Genomic DNA, 19,842 nt, shown 5'->3' on the forward strand with positions numbered 1-19,842 from the left:
CCATCAGGATGGATAGATAGGCAGCCGGGGGAAGTGGTAGGGAAAGGCAGCTTCCGGAGGCCCAGGGTGGGCTCGAGGATCCAGAGGGTCCTTACGGGGTTCTACCGGGGCTTGTCGGGGAGAGGAAGAGGGAAGGGGCTGCGGAACCAGGGAAGCCGAAGCTCGGCCACTGGAGCTGCGGGAGGGAGAAGCTGAGAAAGGTGTCAAGCCCACGTCAGATCCTGGGGACGGGCGAAGGGAGGGGCCTGGGATTTATTCGCCGATGAGGGAGGAGGAGGAAGTGCAGATGGAGGAAAGAGGGATCCCGAGCCAGGACCGTAATCTGCACTCCAAGGCCCCTAGGGGAGCGAAAGGAAACTCTGGTCCCAGCAGTAATTAGGCTCTCTCCCGGCGCCATTCCAGCACATCTGGAATCTGCACCTGACCTTCCTGGGGAGCCGAGGGGGGTCGCGAAGCTTGGTTCGCGCCTTCCTGGCCTATCCAGTATGTCCTCTGTCCACACCCGGACCTCGCCGAGGGCCTTCACTGTGCCCTTTATAGAAACTCAGGTGGGATGGGCTCGCCCCTCCCCCAGGGAAAAGGGGAGTCCCCACGTTTGTAAGGAGTCTGAGGGGTACGGGTTGAGGCCCCTCGTCCTGCACGCGACCTGACAGCGGCCTGCGGCCCAGCGGCTGCCACCCGCGGTCTCCTGGCTCTGCCTCGCAGCGAGCGGGCGCCCTTTCAGCACCACGGCGCGCGGACAGCTCCGGGCCCCGCCTGCGCGGGCGGGCCTCGAGGCCCGTGATTGGCTGGAGCGGCTTTCGCGATCCCGCGTCCGCCTGGTGCTGGCTTTGGCGAAGCCAAGCCAGGGGAAAGGGGAGTCACGGGCCGACCTCTCCAGGGACCCGCAGGCCCGCGGCCCGACTCGCAGTCCGGGAGCGCCGGCCTCGCGCGCGGGTCAGCGTCTTCGCCCCGCCCCCGAGCCTGCCCCGCCCTTCTTTTCGCATTGCGGGGCGGCTGGAGGTTGGCACTGTGCCCCTATACCCCACGTGGCGCTAGGTCAGGGCTGGGGGTGGGGGTCTAGAGAGGCAAATCTGGAGAAAGTCTCCCCTCCCCCCAGGGCTGGGCCGCGGCGGCCTCTGGGAGGGGTCGCGGGGTGGCTAAGCTGAGAGGGCTGCGGGAAGAAGTGACGTCAGGGTGAGTGGGCGCCCAGGAAGGGGTGTGTAGGAGGCCGGGAACCAAAGAGGACGGACCCGAGCAGAGCAGGTCGAGGGAGAAGACAGGACAAGGAGAGGGGAAAGAGGGAGGAGAAAGAAGCCGCTCCAGAGTGGGACTGCAGGCCAGGTGGATTAGGGACTGCTGTCGTTACGGGGAGCTAGAAGAAAAAGAAGGGGTAGATAGGGAAAGGGGGGCAGGAGTGCAGTGGAGGAAGGAGATTGAGGGTGGAGAGAGAGAGTAGAGGCAGAGGGAGAGGAGACTGCGGGAAGGAGAAAGAACAGAGGGGTCATAGAAAGGACTAGAGCGAGCTCAGAGTGGAGACAGTCAAATAGAGAAAGAAAAAGGAGGGAGGGAGAGAGAGAGAGAGAGAGAGAGAGAGAGAGAGAGAGAGAGAGAGAGAGAGAAGTGAGGGGCCTGCAGAAGGAGAGAGGGAACAGGAGTGGCGATGTGGAAGGGCAGGAACCAGGAAGCCATCATCGAGGGGACAGGTGGAGAACTGGGGGGACCCGGGAGCTGGGGTCCGGAAGATGCAGCAGGTCTCTTGGCCAGGGCCTCTTTGACTATCATGTTTCCATGGCCACTGCCCCTAGGCTCCTCAGCTCTTACTGTGCTCCTGGGAGCCCTCACTTCTCTGTTTCTATGGTACTGCTACCGCCTGGGCTCCCAAGACATGCAGGCCCTGGGTGCTGGGACCCGAGCTGGAAGTGTTAGTGGTGGACCTGATGTATGCTCTCAGACTGGCCCAAGAGGCTCTGGGGATCCTGGGGAAGGACCCAGGGCAGAGGGTCTAGTGAGCCGGCGACTTCGGGCCTATGCCAGGCGCTACTCCTGGGCTGGGATGGGCAGGGTGAGGCGGGCAGCTCATGGAGGCTCTGGCCAAGCAGGAGGGACAGGGGGCCTGGGCATTCAGAGACCAGGCCTACTTTTCCTACCAGACCTGCCTTCGTCCCCCTTTGTGCCACGTGATGCCCAGAGGCATGACGTGGAGCTCCTACAGAGCAGCTTCCCTGCCATTTTGAGGGACTTTGGGGCTGTAAGCTGGGACTTCTCAGGGACTGCCCCTCTGCCTCGGGGCTGGTCCCCACCCCTGGCCCCTGGGTGCTACCAGCTCCTGCTGTACCAAGCTGGCCGGTGCCAACCCAGCAACTGCCGGCGGTGCCCAGGAGCCTATCGCGCACTGAGGGGGCTGCGGAGCTTCATGAGTGCTAATACCTTCGGCAATGCTGGCTTTTCCGTTCTCCTGCCTGGGGCCCGGCTTGAGGGCCGCTGTGGACCCACCAATGCCCGGGTTAGATGCCATCTGGGTGAGTATATCCTATCCACAAACCCTTGCCTCCACATGTCGTCCTTCCCCACCCTTTTTTCTGCACTATGGTTCCCATCATGCCTTTCTTCTCAGAATCTTACCCAACCCAGTACCCTGAGTTCCACTTCCACGCAAGCGCTATCCAGTCACTGGCCACTTGCAGTGTGTTCCACGTTGCCTCTCGCCCTTCCCTCACGCCCTTTTCTTTTAATTGGAAAGAAATCCTCACTGGAAGTGGTCACTGTTACTTGCCCTGAAGAGAAGATACTCAGAAAACCAAATGTGAGCTGTAAAAAGAGAAAACCTTGAGGAAGGCATGGCGGTGCATGCCTGTAATCTCAGCTCCTGGGAGGCTGAGGCAAGAGGATCCGATCCCAATTTGAGGCAAGCCAGGGTTTTGACCTTATTTACGTATTTATTTAATTTTAGGGAGTATAGAGAGATACTCTAGCCCCTCCCCACCCCTAATTTGTTTCTTGAGACAGGGTGTTTCACTATGTAGTCCTGGCTGGCCTGGAACTCTAAATAACAGACCAGCTGGCCCCACTCACCGAGATCTTCCTCCACCTACCTCCTGAGTGAAGGTGTGCACCATTATATTTGGCCTACTTTATTTAGGTTTCTTCACTGGTAAGTAACAATGTTAGTGGGATGTTAGCACCGACCTGACATTTTCTTTCTAACATTGGAAAACATTGAAAGAAAACCAGAAAAGAAGTGTTATGGTTGTTATTCTATGCCATAACTTTGGCTCACCCTGAATATGTTGTGCTGTCAGCTGGCTGTGTCTTACCCTTTGGGGCACACTGGCTTCAGACTCAAGTCCAGATCCTCCTCCCCCACTCATGAAGGCTTCCTGGCTGCTCCGGCAGCTATACCATGCACAGGTTAGACTTTCAACTTCTCAGTCTTAAGGACTTTTCCAGTGCCACCTTCTGGAATGTCGTTTGCCATCAGAATTGCTCAGTTTTCTCAGCACACTTGCTGAGGCCCTGGGGTCAGGCTGGAGCCAGTAGATATACCCCATAGGAGAAGTGCCCAGCTCATAGTGGGTTCTGGAGCTGAACTGACAGGAGATCCAGGAGGAGACTGCTCAGGGGTGCTTTTCTCCAAATGTCAGATATGGTTCTCACAGCAGCACTGTGCAGCCTTAGCATCTTTCAGACAGGACTGTGTTGTGAATGTCCTCCTGTCACCTTTGAGAAGACCACAGAACCTGGCCTGTAAGGCCTGCTGAGTGGGTAGGCCCTTGAACACAGGCACGAGTGATGTATTCCCATTCTCTCCTCACAGGCCTGAAGATCCCCCCTGGCTGTGAGCTGGTTGTTGGTGGTGAACCTCAATGCTGGGCTGAAGGACACTGTCTCCTGGTGGATGACTCCTTCCTACACACAGTGGCTCATAATGGTAACGAGATTCACATTCGGCTGGGTTGGGCTTGAGGGACCAAAGAGCTGAGGAGTTCCAGCCAGCTTTAACTGAGGGGCACCATTTTGGTGCTGCACAGCCTTGGGCAAACCACAGCTTCTCCAGTTACCTATGGGGCATCTGCCTATGTGACTATCAGCACAGGACTACACACTAGACTGTCTGCACGCCTGTCCAACTCTTGCTGTGGGACCTCAGACATTTACTTAACCTTATGTCTCATCTCAGTTAGTTGGTAGTTTAGGCACATAGAGTTATCAATATGAAGGGTTAGAACAATACCAGGTATGGTGACACTCACCTACGAACTCAGCACCTGTACTCAGGAGGCTGAACCAGGAGGATGCTGAGTTCAAGGGCTGGGACACATGATGAGACCCTGCCTTATATGAACAACTAAAACACTGGCTCGGGCCTGGCACTGCCTGCTTTCTTCAGTGCCTGATGTGAATCCCTTGGCAGAAAAGTAATTGGTATCAGCTGCTGTCTCCATCCCTGTGTGCCCTAGGATCCCCTGAAGATGGGCCTCGAGTGGTCTTCATTGTGGACCTCTGGCACCCCAACGTGGCTGGGGCTGAACGCCAAGCTCTTGACTTTGTCTTCGCACCAGACCCTTGAAAGACGTTGCTCCCTTCTGGCACCTGAGATGGAGTGATGCTGCACCCAAGGACCACTTGAGTGGTGGTCAGGGCCTCCTTTCCACTGTGGGGGGCAGGAGGGTGTGACTTACTCAGCCAGCACTGAAATACAAATTCTGAATCTCTCCTAATTCCTGACTCCTTCCTTCCCAGTTACCAGTCCCATGTTAGGGCTCAGGGCAGGGGCTCATGTTCCTATCACGCTAACAGCCAGGCATCTCCTTAACACAGGCCATCTTCTCATCCCTCACCCAAGACTCAACAGCAGACCCCCAGCTCAACTTTATTCCAATAATTTAATAGAAAATTAAAATAAATAACATGAACCAGATCAAGATAGCCGAGCTGGTACAGGTCCAGGCCAGCCTAGTACAAAGTTAAGGAGGTAGGGAGAATGGTGAGGCAGGAGGGGAACGAACTGCTCTGTGCAATGGCAGAAAGCAGCCTGGAATGTGGTTGATGGTACTGAGGTCTCTACATGTGTTTTCATGTATTAACAAAAGAGAAGGGGAACTCTGTGTCATTCTAAACCAGATGGTAAGAGAAAGACAGCAGAACAAGGACGTGGAAGAGGGGTGGATGCTGGCTTTCTGAAGAGCCCCGCCTGAGGGGGAAGCTGGAATGTACCATGTTGTTAGCAGTGAGTGGCAATGACTGGAAAGGGCCTCACTGAACATAGCATGCAATGACGGGACACAGGAAAGACCCACGACTTGGCCAGCAAAGCCGGGGCAAAGAGAGAGGGACTGGGTCCCACAAGCAAGAGGAAGATAGGAGAGATCAAAGGTCAGTCCTTGAAGACAATCTGTTGGCCGTGAGGACGCTCATCATGGGTGATATGGCGGCGAATATGAATCCTCCGGACACGGTGCTCCCGGTTCTCTTCATCGTCTCCTCTGCCTGCCCCACCACCTCCAGCTGCACCCCCTGTGGCCTCCAGGAGAGCTAGATCTGGGCCACGGGGAGTCTCATAAATCAAGATGTTCAGTGTCTCCTCGAAGATCCGGGCCTCAGGGAATTCCACCTGAAAAAGGCCAGCAACCTGTGGCTCCTACCCTCCCACAGCCCTTCCCCAGCGGCTCCTCTGTAGGCTCTCCTCCAGGCCCCGAAGGCAGACAGTTATCCTTTACTGCCTAGTCTCTTGGAATGCTCTCTCTTCTAATGAACCTTGAGTACCTGCCACTATTCCAGGGGTTGTTCTAAGCATCAGGAACATAGCAGTGATAACAAATGCTTGCCCTAAGCACGCTGGAAGCCCAGGGGGAGGACACAGATACACTTCCTAAAATATACATTCAGTTAGCTGATGACGTTTTATGCAGAAAGTTAGGAGGAAAAGGGATGAGAATGGCCATCCCCAGGAGTGCTTCATCTTTCAGGAGGGAGTTCAGGCAAGGCCTTGCTGGGAATGTGGTGTTTAGCCAAATGTGTAAGGAGGCAGATAGACAGAGAAAACACACTGAAGAGCAGCAGCAAGGAGTGTAAAGGTTTGGTCAGGAATTTGTCTCAGATGTCAGGACAAAATGATGAAGAAAAACAGGGAAATGAGGTAGGAGAAGTGGCATTTTGGGGCAGTCTTAGAAGGACATAATAAACACAGCTTGCCTTTCCTTCTTCCCAGTACTGAGGACTGAGCCCAGTGCTCTGGCATGCTGGACTAGTCCTGCATGTTTATTTACTTGTTTATTACTGAATTAATTATTTTAAGACAGGTCTCACTTGACCTTGCAGTCCTCTTACACAAGACTAGTTAGGTGGACTTACAGGTATACATGGCCACACCCTCCCCATAAGCTACATTCTAACCTTTTGTATCTTCCTATCTTCCTAATTGAAGGGGAAAAAAAAACCCAAAAACTTCTGGAAGCTGAGTTATCTATTCCTTGCCTTTGATCAATATTTCTTAGTACTTCCACAAAGTGACAAGTACCAGGCTAATATTAGCTAGGGGACATCAGACAGGAAAAGGTACAGCACTGCTCTGCAGCCATTGTTCTACCCTACACTACAACATTTTGTCCAACCAGAGGGAGTTTGACCAACTTTATCTGAGGCAGTTGTATTGAAATTTCATGAGCAATGGTGTCCAAAGAGAAATGATGCTTGGCTTGGGTCTGAAAACATAAGTTCATTAGCTGACAGGAAAAAGGGCACTCTGCTCAACATACTGTGTCTGGTGTAGAGTCTGGGGCAGTGTCTAACACAGGTTGGGTACTGGGACATTTTAAAATTTAACTAGTTAGCTGGTCAGTGGTGGCACATACCTTTAATCCTAGCATTTGGGAGGCAGAGGCGGGAGGATCTCTGAGTTCCAGGCCAGCCTGGTCTACAGAGCGAGTTCCAGGACAGCCAGGTTTACACACAGAAACCCTGTCTCGAAAAAAAAAAAACAAAATCAACAAAAAAAATTACCATGTTTCTTAACAAGGACCGGGGCTGAATCCCTGCACCAAAACCAAAGCAAAGCAAAACAACCTGGTTCTACTCTAACATCCTCAGTTCATAGGCAGAGAAACATCCCTGAAGTGAGACCTACCCAAGATACACAGCCAGAGCCCTAGAACTCTGGCCCTGGATGCCCACCAACATCTTGACCTTGCCTGACCTGCTGATCTGCTCTGTCCAGGGTCCTGGTCCTACCTCCCACCCCTCCCTGATCCCCTCTGACCTTGGTCTGCTTCTTCTCCGTGGCATAGACTATGGAGGTGCAGCACACTTCGGCGATTTTTCGGCCCTGCCCATAGAAAGACCAGCAGCAAATCTCATCTCCCAGGACATCCTTGAGGAAGAGCAGCCGCCCATGGAAGCGCAGGGCTAGTTTGTCAAACAGCTCGATGTTCTTCAGTAAGTTGTCATCTGAAGTGCTGAGGACCAGGGTCCAGCAGGCCTTAGGTGACTGACTGTCTTCCCTCCCTCAGCTCCCCCAAGAGGGCCCATATTTCCAGCACTCCAGTCCTGTCCAGCAGGGGACTTCCAACAGTGTAGGCCTCTCAGAAGGGAAGCATTTCTGAACAAATCGCTGCACAGCACAAATTGCTGCACAGCACAGAGGCACCCTCAACCAGGCTGTCACTAGGCACTCCAGCCCTGCTACATTTTAACTCAGCAACATGAAGCAGGTTATTTTACCCCTTGCTGCCACAATATCATCTCTAGATGGAAAGCAACACTTCCAGAGACCATTGGGAGAGTGGATAAGTCAACAGACACTAAGACCAATACTGCTAGGAAAAAAGGAGCTAGCCTATGCCAGCCATTACCACAGACTTGGCCTAAACTTCCTTTATGGTGGCAGGCGGCACAGCTGGAATGGGGCATTCAAAAGGCAGGCAGTCTATAGTCTCTTCATGTAGCTATACTCTTTTGAGAGACAGGAGCAGAACCCTGCTCAACCTTAGGATTCTACCCAGTGAACACGGTGGACACCCACATCCCCCAGTGTGTGAGCACATGCACACACGCCCATGCCCCCAGCGCTCACCTGGTATAGGAGTACTTGTTGTTACTGCGGTTATGCAGAAGTTTCACCACGGGCTGCAGGGGAAAGTTGAAGGAGGGTGGAGTCAAGAGACTGGGAGAGGACAGCAGCCTTCAACTCCAACCCCCCCCACACACACACACACAACCCACTGGGCTCCGGGGCCTCACCTTGGAGGTGCTGGCCAGAAGCTGCTGCTCTTCCCGGGGTGATGTCACTGTGGGGATGAGGCAGAGCGGGGACAGGTTCTCCCTTTTTTGCTGGGGAGGAAGTGGAAGATTAGCAGTACAACCGGTGTTCACGCACTGCACTATATAAAGGCGCTCTGAAGCTGCTTGGGGGTTGAAAACACACTCTTCAGTGTCCCTAAGACTCATAGGGATGTGACCACTCCAGTTTTAGCTCTGAAATTCCCCAAACTGTCTGGACTTTGGTACCCTCCCCACAACTCTACCCTTACCCTGCCAACCTGCTGCTCCTTAGACTCGAAACTGTGTCCTCCCAGACTCTGCACTGGTCAGCCTGCTTGAGCTATGTGCAAAGCTCACTAGACCCTTCAGTTCTCAGCTCAGCATGCTGACCCAAACAGCGCCAACCCTGTTCAGTGCCAGCCCCACTCCACTGCCTCGATACCATAGCTTCCTTGGGCTCAGATTATTGCCCCCTTTTCTTCACAGTACTTAATTCTACATTTGTTTTATATATGTAAGCTCTTCCTGAAGACTGTACAGGTGGCAGTCAGCATACATTTGCTGAATGAATAGCCCTGGATGAGTACAATGAGACTGTTTATTTTTTCAGTGCTGTATGCTGGAGCAGGACCATGAGTATTCTACCATCACTGACCCATATCCTTTACCCTTTTTAAAAATTGAGACAGCCTTGCTAAATTGCTCAGGCTGACCTTGAATTTGCAATCTCTTACCTCAGCCTGCCAATAGTGAAGCACACCTTCAATCCCAGCACTTGGGAGGCAGATTTAGGTAGATCTCTGTGAATGAGACCTGATCTACATAGTGAGAGCCTGTCTCAAAAACAAACAAAAAAACTAAACAATCTCCTGACTTAGCTTCCCAAACGTTGGAGTGTGCCAGACCACCTCTGTCTCTGAAGGTAAAATTCTGAGACAAATTACAGAAGTTATTTTTTGAGATTTTGTTTTGTTTTTGTTTTTCGAGACAGGGTTTCTCTGTGTAGCTTTGGAGGCTGTCCTGGAACTTGCCTTGAATTCATAAAAATCCGCCTGCCTCTGCCTCCCAAGTACTGAGATTAAAGGTGTGTGCTACCACGCCCAGCTAAGAGGTTTTTTGTTTGTTTGGTGTGTGTGTAAAACTGATATGGAAAGGCAGGCATGGCAGCAGGTGCCTTACAGTCCAGCTACAAAGAAGCTGAGGTAGGAGGGCTGCTTAAACTTGGGAATGTGAGAGCAGCCTAGACAACACAGCCAGACAGACTGTGGCTCAAAGAAACTACAGATGAAAAACAGTACACCTGTAATCCCAGGAGGCAGATGTGGAGCACAGCCACAAATGCAAAGTTAGCTTGTTCTACATAGAGAGTTTATTGCTATCCAGGACTTTGCATCAATATTGTCTCAAAATAAAAACAACGGAAAGCCAGGAATGTGTACACCTGTAATCAAAGCACTTGGGAGGCAGAGGCAAATGGTTATTGAGTTTGAAACCAGCTTGGCCTACTTAATAAGACTATTCCAAAACACAAGAAAAACAAACAAGAGAAGCATAAAGTCTGTAATTACTAGGTCATTTTGAAGTACTAACTCTATAAGACATAAAGATATACTATGAAGGCAAAATAATGAAGACAGTAGTTTTGGTGCAGAGACAAAACTCACAATGAAGCACACAGAACCTGAAAAGAGGTGTGCACAGCTGAATTGAGGAGGGGTAAGAAGTGCAGGAAGCAGAGTGCACATGGGTTTTCCTATCGCTGTGTAACAAATAGCCCCAAACATCATAGCTTAACTTAACAAAGGTGTTTATGATTGCCTCTTCCTGGGGTCAGGAATTCATTCGAGCATTTGCTTGAGCATCTTTATAACACAACAGCTGGTTTATCCAGAGAAAACAATGCACAAGAGAAGAGGGACGACTTGTCCTTTGTGACTAGCTTCATCTGCCTTAAGTCACTTGGAGACTGTCTCAAGGATGGATTCCCATGCAAAAACAAAAACAAAAACCAGTCCTAAGAGTCACCAAGTCTCATCCATTGCATCGATAGCTCAAAGCACAAAAATCTAAACCAGGTTCAGGTTGGAATGAGGCCATCTGGGTACAGTTCACCAACTTTAGCCCATGAAGGGCATTTTTTCCTACCTGAAGAGCTGTGAACTATAGGTATTTTGTCTCCTCCACTCGCCCACTAGGACTGTCTTGTTCAAAAGGGTGAAACAAGACAGCAGGAGAGAAGTCACTGGTCCTACAGTTTGCAAATCACTGGGAAAACATTGGGAACGGTTTGATACCCACCCTGACCAGTTATAATTCCCACGGTTCCAATGCCCAGAGCTATTATTCTTTTCTCAAGAGATGCTCATAGCTCCAGTTTTCTCAGCCTGCTTCTCAAGTGCACAAGTTTCATTGTCCAAAGTCCTCTTTTCCTGGCTGTAGCTGTAGCTGCCCTTTTAAATATAGGTGGGTGATGCCTCTGACAAGGTCTAAGATACTTATTGTCTTCTAAGTCTTGGGGCTCATGTCATAAGAGAAAAACCACACCCATAACCTCTTTTTTTTAAAAAAAAAAAAAAAAAAAAAAAAGCTTTTGACTTCTTTGGGATTATAACTAAGCTGCTGAGAGGTCCCACATATTAAGCTGCCTTTTTAAAATTTTTGCTTTTTCTTTGACTGGCTCTCATTGTAAGGACTCTGCCTCTGAGTGCTGGGGTTAAAGGTGTACCCATCAAGACATTGCAACCTTTTTTGTTGTTGTCATTTTTCGAGACAAGGTTTCTCTGTTTAACAGCCCTGGCTGTACTAGAACTTGCTTTTGTAGGCCAGGCTGGCCCTTGAACTCACAGAGATCTGCCTGCCGCCCGGCTAGCACTCCCAATCTTAAAATTCTTAAAAGAGCTGTCATTTGGGAAGATGTGATAGTACATTCCTGTAATGACGTTCTTAGGAGGCTGAGGCAAGAGGATCTCTGTGAGTTCAAGGCCAGCCTGGTCTATAAATCAAGCTCCAGGACAGTCAGGACTTGAAAAATTCTGCCTTGAAAAACCACAGACATGCACGCACACACAAGAATTAAGTCCCTTTATAATTTACAAAAGTAAGTTTCACTGAGATTTTCTGCTTTTGCAGAGGATTCATGTTCAGTTTCCAGCACCCGTATGACGGCACACAACCATCCTTAACCCCAGTTCCAGGGGATCCAATATACCAGGCATGCATGTGGTACACACACACACACACACACACACACACACACACACACACACACACACACAAAATCTTTTTTAAAGTCTATAAAGATCTGCATATAAAATTATAAAGCTAACTAAAAAAAGTAGGACAGCAAAAAACAAAAAAAAAAAAAAAAGAAAAGAAATCCTAAGTAACCCTCCTCCCACCACCAAGGGACGCACACACCACTGGGGAAATGCTGTTTTGACCTATTATTATCAAGAATTGCTCAGTTGATAGTGCAAAGCACAACTTTATAAATAAACACATGGAACAACACTGAAGAAATGCTAAACCTATAATTATTTCATAACCCTAATGAGATTACTAACTCAGGCAAGGAATATCAATTGGTGTGTGGTTGACAGGCAACTGCCACTTGCACAGTGCCCAGATTAATACCACACAGATGAATTTATAGTTTGCAGCAAGGAAATATAACTACAATGGAAGACTCAACTTCTCATCTGAATTCAGGGACCAATGGTGAGCATATTAGTCATATTAGCCACGTCATGGGTGTCTTGGTGTTATAGTATGAAAACACTACACCTCCTAGAATGTACTCTAATCAAAATGCTTACCATCAAACCTTTAAATTTACCATCTAATTTATAGGAAATTCAGGATATATCAGGGTTTGCACAAAGTGACACCAGGATTGGACAATCAGGCAGATTTCGTAAGCAGACCATCGTATAGGCAGTGTCTTTTACAACTCAGCTTTTTAAGAAAAACAAGAAACAAACAAAAACCAGGCTGTTCCAGACTGGAAGTAACTTACAGAGCATCGCCAGACATAATGTGAAGCTCATGTCTACAGTTCTTGGTTTAAATGAACTGCTTAACACATTTCAGGCAGAACTGGAGAAACTGGAGCATATGCCCTGGATGTTAGATTAAAACTTTATTGACATAGAAATTTATCAATTATTAACAATGTCAAAAAATAAAAACAGTATACAAAACAGTACATACAACATGGCCATGTTTTAGTGAACAGAAACATATATGTGAGTACACACACAAAGAAATCTAGGAAAAATTTGCTCTTTTATTTTTTTCAGTGATCCATTTCCTAAATTTCAACAGTTGATAATACTGCTTATAAAAAAAAAATAGGTATTGGGGCTGAAGAGATGGTTCAGTCAATAAAGTTCATCATGAGCACCTAAGTTCAGAGTCCTGGCACCCACCTACAAGCCCAGGACATGCACCTGTGATTCCATAGCTGAGGAAGTGGAGACAGGCAAGTCCCTGGAGCTCACTGGCCAGAAAGCCTAGCAAGTCAGTGAGTTCCAGTTTCAGTGAGGCCCTGTCTCAAAGAGTAAGGTGGAAGCTGTGCACAGTCTTCAATCCCAGTACTCAGGAGCCGGAAGCAAATCTCTGAGGGTTTGAGGCCAGTCTAGTCTACACAGCAAGTTCCAGGCCAAATAAGACCCTGTCTCAAATTTTAAAAAAATAAATTAATTAAAACCAGAAGCAATAATGTGGAAAGTGACTGAGGAAGACACTTGATGTTAAGCCTGGCCTCCACACTCTTAGGCACACATGTATACACACCCCTACAAACTCACCCACACACACCTAATTTGTCATTTGAAAATTCAAGGATCTGGGGCTGGAGAGATGCCTCAGAGGTTAAGAGCACTGACTGCTCTTCCAGAGGTCCTGAGTTCAATTCCCAGCAACCACATGGTGGCTCACAGCCATCCATTATGAGATCTGGTGCCCTCTTCTGGTGTGCAGATATACATGGAAGCAGAATGTTGTATACATAATAAATAAAATCTTTAAAAAAAAAGGGGGGGGGATAGTGATTTAAAAAAAAAAACTTAAAAAAAAATTCAAGGATCTCAGGCCAGTAAGATGGCTCATAAAGGCGCATGTCACTGAGCCTGACTACCTGAGTCTGGTCCCAAGGGCACACAGTTGAAACTGAGTCCCACAAGCTGTCCTTTGACCTCCCCCTTGGATGCACACTGTAGCACACACATACCCCACACACACAACTAAATAAAATTTAATAAAAACATTAAACACACACACCTCTATTCCATAGACAAGTGACAATCTAAGAGAAAATAATGACAATATCTAAACCCAACCCTTGAAAACCAGAAAAAAATTTGAAGTTTTTTTTTTTTTTGGAGGGGGGGTTGGTTGAGACAGGGTTTCTGTATGTAGCCCTGGCTGTCCTGCCATGAAATTCAGAGATCCACCTGCCTCTGACTCCCCAGTGCTGAGATTAAAGGTGTGCATCCCTACGCCCAGCTCCTATGTAACTCTTGTTGGCCCTGAATTTACAATCCTACTGCTGGGATTATAGGCATGTGCCACCAAGACTGGCAATCTAAGTATCTTCTGGTCTCAAGTATGGTAGGTATACAGTATCACTGATGCTTAAGAGAAAAAGAAGACAATTTTTTTCATATTAATACATGCTTTAAAGACTGTGTAATACATGCTCTTATGTAATATGGCTTAGTTCTCCTAGGGACCAAACTAAAATATTCAAAGATTTCCCATTAAGCAACAAGAAGACAAGAAACAGGGAAGAAAATCTGGTAAATATGGAAAGCAATCGCAGAAGGGGACTCCACAAAAGGCAAGTTATGAGAAAGACACTCAACCTCATTAGTAACGGGATCACTCCACACCACACATCAGCATGGCAAAATTAGAAACGTGGAGGATGGCGAGGCTTACTAAGAATTGCCAGAATGAGGTTTCTTATGCACTGCCGTCAGGAGGATAAAGCAATGTAACCAACCGACTGAGAAACTGCAATCTGGCCTGCATGTATCCAATGACCTAGTAATTCTCTCTCTAGCTATAATTGTAAGAAATTCGAATAGGACAAGAAGAGGACACATATAGAATGCTCACAGTGGCACTGTTTGTGGAGGCAGGAAAGAAAGAGCAAGCTCCAAACTCAGGAGAATGTATGAACATGGTGAGCAAGCAGCAGGGGTTCCTGTGGCTGGATCCTGCAAGTGGTGAGGGAAGAAACAGCAACACGATCTACCGCTGATCTATGACATTTATGTAAACATATATACACACAAAAGCACATATACAAATTCTTTAGTTTTTCCAGGGAAGAGATATAATCCAAGAATATGTATCAACATATTAGGATCAGACGGGTAGGAGTTGGGGAAATGGACAAGGGATTGGGAATGAAGTGGGGGAGGGGACAAAACTGGAAGAAAAAAGATTTGCCTAAGGAAGTGCCACACTTGAGAGTCAGATAACCTGGAACTGAAACTGAACTCACTGACTTTGAATGTATCCCTAATGTTTCTTTGTATCTATGTTGGTTAACCAAAGGTACAAGATGTACCAACAAGCAGACAGCAAAATCCCTCCTGACAGAGTGGGTGTGCAATGACATTAGTTCAACTTCAATTACAGAGCAGAGGGAGACATGCATGCCTGTAATCCCAGCACTTAGGAGGCCAACCTGGGCTACACAGCTAGACCCTGTCTTAAAATGTAAGATAAGGTAACTGAGCAGGACTGTACTTCCAAGATCTAGGTCAGGGCCAGCCAGATGGCTCAGAGGGGAAGGAGGCAGAACCTGACAACCAGAATTTGATCTCCCCCTCCCCGGGTCCCACAAGGTAGAAATGAATCCATTTTCCAAAGCTGGCCTCCACACATTAGATGTGATACATGCCACTCCTCAAAAAATGTATTTTAAAAAAGACCTAATTCAGTATTTTTCAAACTGCTACATGGTAACTCTTAAATGGGTCATAAAATAAGTATAATAGGTCTCAAACATTAGAGAGAGAGGGAAGAGGGCAAGTGAAGGAAGCCATATATTAAGGGACATTTTATTAACAGCACCCTTTCACAATTATACAAGCACAAAATGAAATTTCTTCCTATGAGCTACAGATAAAAAAGTGTGAAAGGTATGTATATTATCCAAAAGAATTCTGTACTTTTGGATTTCAAGTACCAATAAGGAGGCCAGTGAGGGGGCTTGGTGGGTAAACCAGCTTGCCACCAAGCCTGAAGGCCTGAGTTCAATCCCCAGAACCTACATGGTAGAAAGAAAGCGTCTGGCATATCATTGATTGGTTATTGCTGGAGGTAAAGGACTGTGGAAGGAGGCAGATGTCCTCTGACCTTCACACACATGCTATGGTACAGTCTCACTTGTATCCACACCCACAATAAATAAGCATAATAAAAAAATTAAAAGCACCAAGGCAATGGTGGTTCACGCCTTTAATTCCAGCACTTGGGAGGCAGAGGCAGGCAGATCTCTGTGAGTCTAAAGCCATCCTGGTCTACAGAGTGAGTTCCAGGACAGCTAGGGCTACACAGAGAAACCCTGTCTCGAAAAACCAAAAAATAAATGAATAAAATCAGAGCAGTAAGTATTACTGGAAAGAAATATAGTTCAGTCTCCACTTTTTAATTTACAACAGGCATTCAAGACACACAATTTACAATCTACTATTGTATTATTACAAAGACCCTGAACAACACAAAAAAGTTGATTAACATTTACTACATTATATTTATTTTTCTTACTTATCTTTTGAAACATGAGACAGAATGCTAGAGGTAGGAACTGACAGGCTTAAGGTTACTAGGCACTACAGAGACAGCCTGGATCCTGAGGGGATCCTTAGAACCTATACAAGTGGAACAGAGCAGGTGGGGAGGGCCTGTAAATCCCCAGCCCTGTTTATGCAGTATGGCTCCACTTCTATGACACTTCATTTGAGGAAAGAATTTCACCATTGAAAAAAAAAAAATTTAAAGCCCTGAAGGGTTGGGAGGCATGGGGTGGGGATAAGGGGTGTGCTGCCTCCTGGGGCAGGACCAGATCATGAAGGTCAGAGGTGGTGGGAGCAGCCTAGTGAAATGGTTCAGTGGCCAAACCTGATGACCAATACTCCATCCCCAGAATGCACATGGTGAAAAAGGAGAAAACTGGCAGAAAGCCGTCCTGTGACTGACTTCTTCAAGCACTCCAACTGAGGCTCAAGCCTTCAGAGCAAAGGAGAGGATGAGCAGGGGTTGTGTTTAATGACTCAAGAGGTAGTAAGAGCTGGGCAGGAACAGCTGCAACCACAGAGCAGGGTTTTCTAATGAGAACAGTCCTGACACCAGGTGTATTGCAGCCCTGCCTCAAGGGGCAGGGGTGCCTCGGAGGATAGTACCCCAAATCCCATAAGCCTGGGGGTTATGCCCAGTCTGAGCCAGGCTCTCTAGACCATCTCTCTCTAGCTTCTGTTGTAATAGCTATCTAATGGATAGCTCCCCCAAGAACGGAAGCACAGGGACTCTCACCTGCAGTGCCAGCTGACAGTCTTCAATCAGGCCCTGGACCAGGTAGTACCGAGCTTCACCCAGCAGCTCCCCGAGTTCTCTAGTACTCTCAGGCAGTGGGACTGACCCATCCCGCAGGTAGTTAAGGATTGTACCAAAGTGTCGGCCACTCCGGTCAATCAGCACCCAACCTGGTGGGATGGGAAAAGGCAAAAGGAAGGATTGACTCTAATACGTTTTGAGAAAATGAATTCCAAAGCCAAAAGAAAACCTAAATACTTACCTGTGTCAAACTTTTGCCTTATCCAAGAACTCTTTCAAACATCTCCTGCCACAGAACACCTGCCACACACCTGCCACAGAACAACTCCCTCCCCAAGTCTTCTGGACAGTCAAAAGGCTCTCACCATGGGCAAGTCTTTTTGTTGTTGTTTTGTTTTGTTTTTGTTTTTCAAGACAGTGTTTCTCTGTGAAGCCTTTGGTGTCCTGGATTCTATCTGTAGACCAGGCTGGCCTCAAACTCACAGAGTTCCACCTCCCTCTGCCTTCTGAGTGCTGGGATTAAAGGTGTGCAGTACCAGCGCCCGGAGCCAGTTGGGTTTTTGGTTTTTTTTTTGTTTAAGATTTATTTATTTATTATGTATACAGTTTTCTGCCTGCTCGTCAGAAGAGGGAATCAGATCTCATTATAGAAGATGGTTGTGACCTGCCATCTATTTGCTGGAACTTGAACTCAGGACCTCTGGAAGAACAGCCAGTACTCTTAACCTCTGAGCCATCTCTCCAGCCTAGAGCCAGTTGTTTTTAAGGCAGGATCTCACTATGAAGCCCAGACTGAGAGCTGGCATTATAGGCATGTGCCAACAAGCCAAGCTTACAGTGGGAAAATTCGTACCGAATTACCTATCAATAAACTTAATCCCTTCTGCTATTTTTAACCAATTCATTTAAGTGAAAATGTCCACCTCAACCCTCTAGTTGACCACAATAATAAAATAATGACAACATTATTCAAAGAACTTACTCTATGATTACATGTGATTTTCTGGTTTACTGGTCATTCCCACCCAATGCTCTCCCTGGCCACCCCACCCCCACCCCCGTGGTAACTTTGTAAGACTCATCAGATCCCTTTAACCAAACCTTCTCTAGCACTAATTGACTCTTCACAAATACTTATCAAATAACTGATCTCTTCATCGCCAATATTTGAAATCTGAACTTCACCTCCTAAGCGTTTGCTTTCATCTTTGTTAATACCTTCCCAATTTTAAAGGCAACACTCAAAGAAGGTTAAGGTTAACCTGCCAAGGAGAGCTGCACCCTTCGCTCAGGTCCCTTGTAAACCCAAAGCAGTCTTCTCCTTCTACAATCTGCATTTATAGGTGATTCCTAGAGAGTGCAGGGGCATGTGTTAGAAACAGACACACAATATCGTTCAGTTCTGCAGGCTGCCTGTTGGCGGTTCTAAGGCAGAAAGGCAAACAAAAGGCTGGGCAGTGGGAAGAAAGTGGTAAAGGTTGTCTGAGGGGGGCTGCTTGCAGCAGGGCTGGTTCCCAGGCTTTCTGAACTAAGGGGAGAAGAGAAGATCATCCGCAATGGAGTGTTGGGCAGAGGTTACTGCTGGAAGTAAAGGACTGGGGAAGGAGGAAGACTTTGAATAAGAAAAAGATAGGATGGGACGGGGAACCGGGAACGAACTGGGGGCTGGAGGGCAGCACGTGTACCGGCGGCACGCATACCTCCGGCGTCTGTGAGCACCTCCACGCGGCCGCTGAACATGGCCTTGAGCATGGTGTCCTGCCCAGTGAGGGTGCGCAGCGTGGTGTAGTGCAGCGAGCCGCCCACGTTCAGCTTCACATACTTGCTGTTCGGGGTCAGGGGCTTCAGACTGTACGAGGGGGAGCCAGGCTCCACACCCGAGGGCTTAGGGGACTCCACACATCCGGCCGCAGCCGCCGCCGGGCCAGAGGCCTCGGCCGACATGCCAGTGAGCGGACGCGGGGGCAGTCGCAGGCTCTCTCCGCGTCCCGGACCGGCTTTCAGAGACCCCGCGACTCCAGCGCGGGCGCCCGACCGCTCGGAGCACACGCCCACTCGCCGCCGCTACTCCGCGACGTCCACCCTCCGCCCCATCGTGCGCTCGCTCCACCCGGAAGCCGGCGGGGGCAGCTGCGCAGGCGCGGCAAGCCGGGGCAGGGGGCGGGGCCGGGGCCAGGGCCGGGGCGGGGCCAAGAGCTGGAGCAAGCGCGATCTGCCGGTGCCTTGGCGGTCTGGCGTGCAGACAGACGTTCTCGGGGACGTCTAGATGGAGAAAGTGCCCGGCGCCGTTGCTCCTTGTGCGTGTGAACGGAGACGACCTCAGCCCGTGACGGTCTCAGTTTGCGGAGCGCTTCACTCGCGTGAAAGAAACCACGTACAGAGGTCTGGACGTTGGCCATGGTTTTCCCTACCCCACCACAGTGCACTTGACAGACTCTAGGAAGAACAGTCAACAGAAACCAAAGAAAGTTCTCCAATGAGGCCATAAGGCTCCCAGGGGAAGCGGCACTGGAAGTAGGACGCCCAGGTTGAAGGCTTAACGGATAAGGTGATTGTGAAAAGAAGCGTCCAGGGATAAAGACAGTTTCAGGCAGAGAAGGGCGAATAGAAACCTGAGCCAGGTGTGACTGTAATTCCAGCCCTCCAGGCTGAGGCAGGATGACAAGTGAGTTCCAGGCCAGCCTCGGGTACATAGTCTTACCTGTCTCAAAACAAAAGGAGAACGATTAGGCAGGAACATGGAGATTGAAAACATACAGCCGGACAGGCTAGTGAAGATCTTAGAATCCCAGCTGGCGGGAGACCTACGGTAGAATCCCAAAAGAGAAGAAAGAAGGCAGAGTGCACTGTGGACCAGAGAAGGTGGTTTTGTTTGTTTGTTTGTTTAGAAGCTGATACCTCGGCCTGTCCTAATGTCTGGAAGGGAGGTTTGCTGCATGGAAAACCAAAGTCAGCATTCTAGTTTCCACCTGATCACCAACCGGAAGATCTGGGCAAAGCTGCTCTTTCTGGGTCCAGTTGGCTCTTTTAGTGTGG

The 19,842-nt window shown here is 48.8% G+C and overlaps 2 protein-coding genes across 2 annotated transcripts; one reads left to right on the plus strand and one right to left on the minus strand.

Moving 5' to 3' along the window:
* Positions 1–1,642: 1,642 nt before the first annotated feature.
* Asphd1 (aspartate beta-hydroxylase domain containing 1) lies at positions 1,643–4,549 on the plus strand. Its single transcript, XM_027404602.2, has 3 exons — positions 1,643–2,501; positions 3,797–3,910; positions 4,440–4,549. The coding sequence occupies exons 1-3, from the start codon at positions 1,643–1,645 to the stop codon at positions 4,547–4,549; spliced, it is 1,083 nt and encodes a 360-aa protein (XP_027260403.1).
* A 297-nt stretch (positions 4,550–4,846) lies between these two features.
* Kctd13 (potassium channel tetramerization domain containing 13) lies at positions 4,847–18,927 on the minus strand. Its single transcript, XM_027404603.2, has 6 exons — positions 18,507–18,927; positions 16,786–16,955; positions 8,218–8,307; positions 8,051–8,103; positions 7,238–7,433; positions 4,847–5,593 (listed from the first exon to the last, which is right to left on the minus strand). Exons 1-6 carry the CDS (start codon positions 18,748–18,750, stop codon positions 5,357–5,359), a joined length of 990 nt encoding a protein of 329 aa, XP_027260404.1. The 5' UTR covers positions 18,751–18,927; the 3' UTR covers positions 4,847–5,356.
* Between the last annotated feature and the right edge of the window lie 915 nt (positions 18,928–19,842).

Source organism: Cricetulus griseus, chromosome 3 (assembly GCF_003668045.3).
Source record: "Cricetulus griseus strain 17A/GY chromosome 3, alternate assembly CriGri-PICRH-1.0, whole genome shotgun sequence".
In the NCBI taxonomy this organism is placed as follows: Eukaryota; Metazoa; Chordata; class Mammalia; order Rodentia; family Cricetidae; genus Cricetulus; species Cricetulus griseus.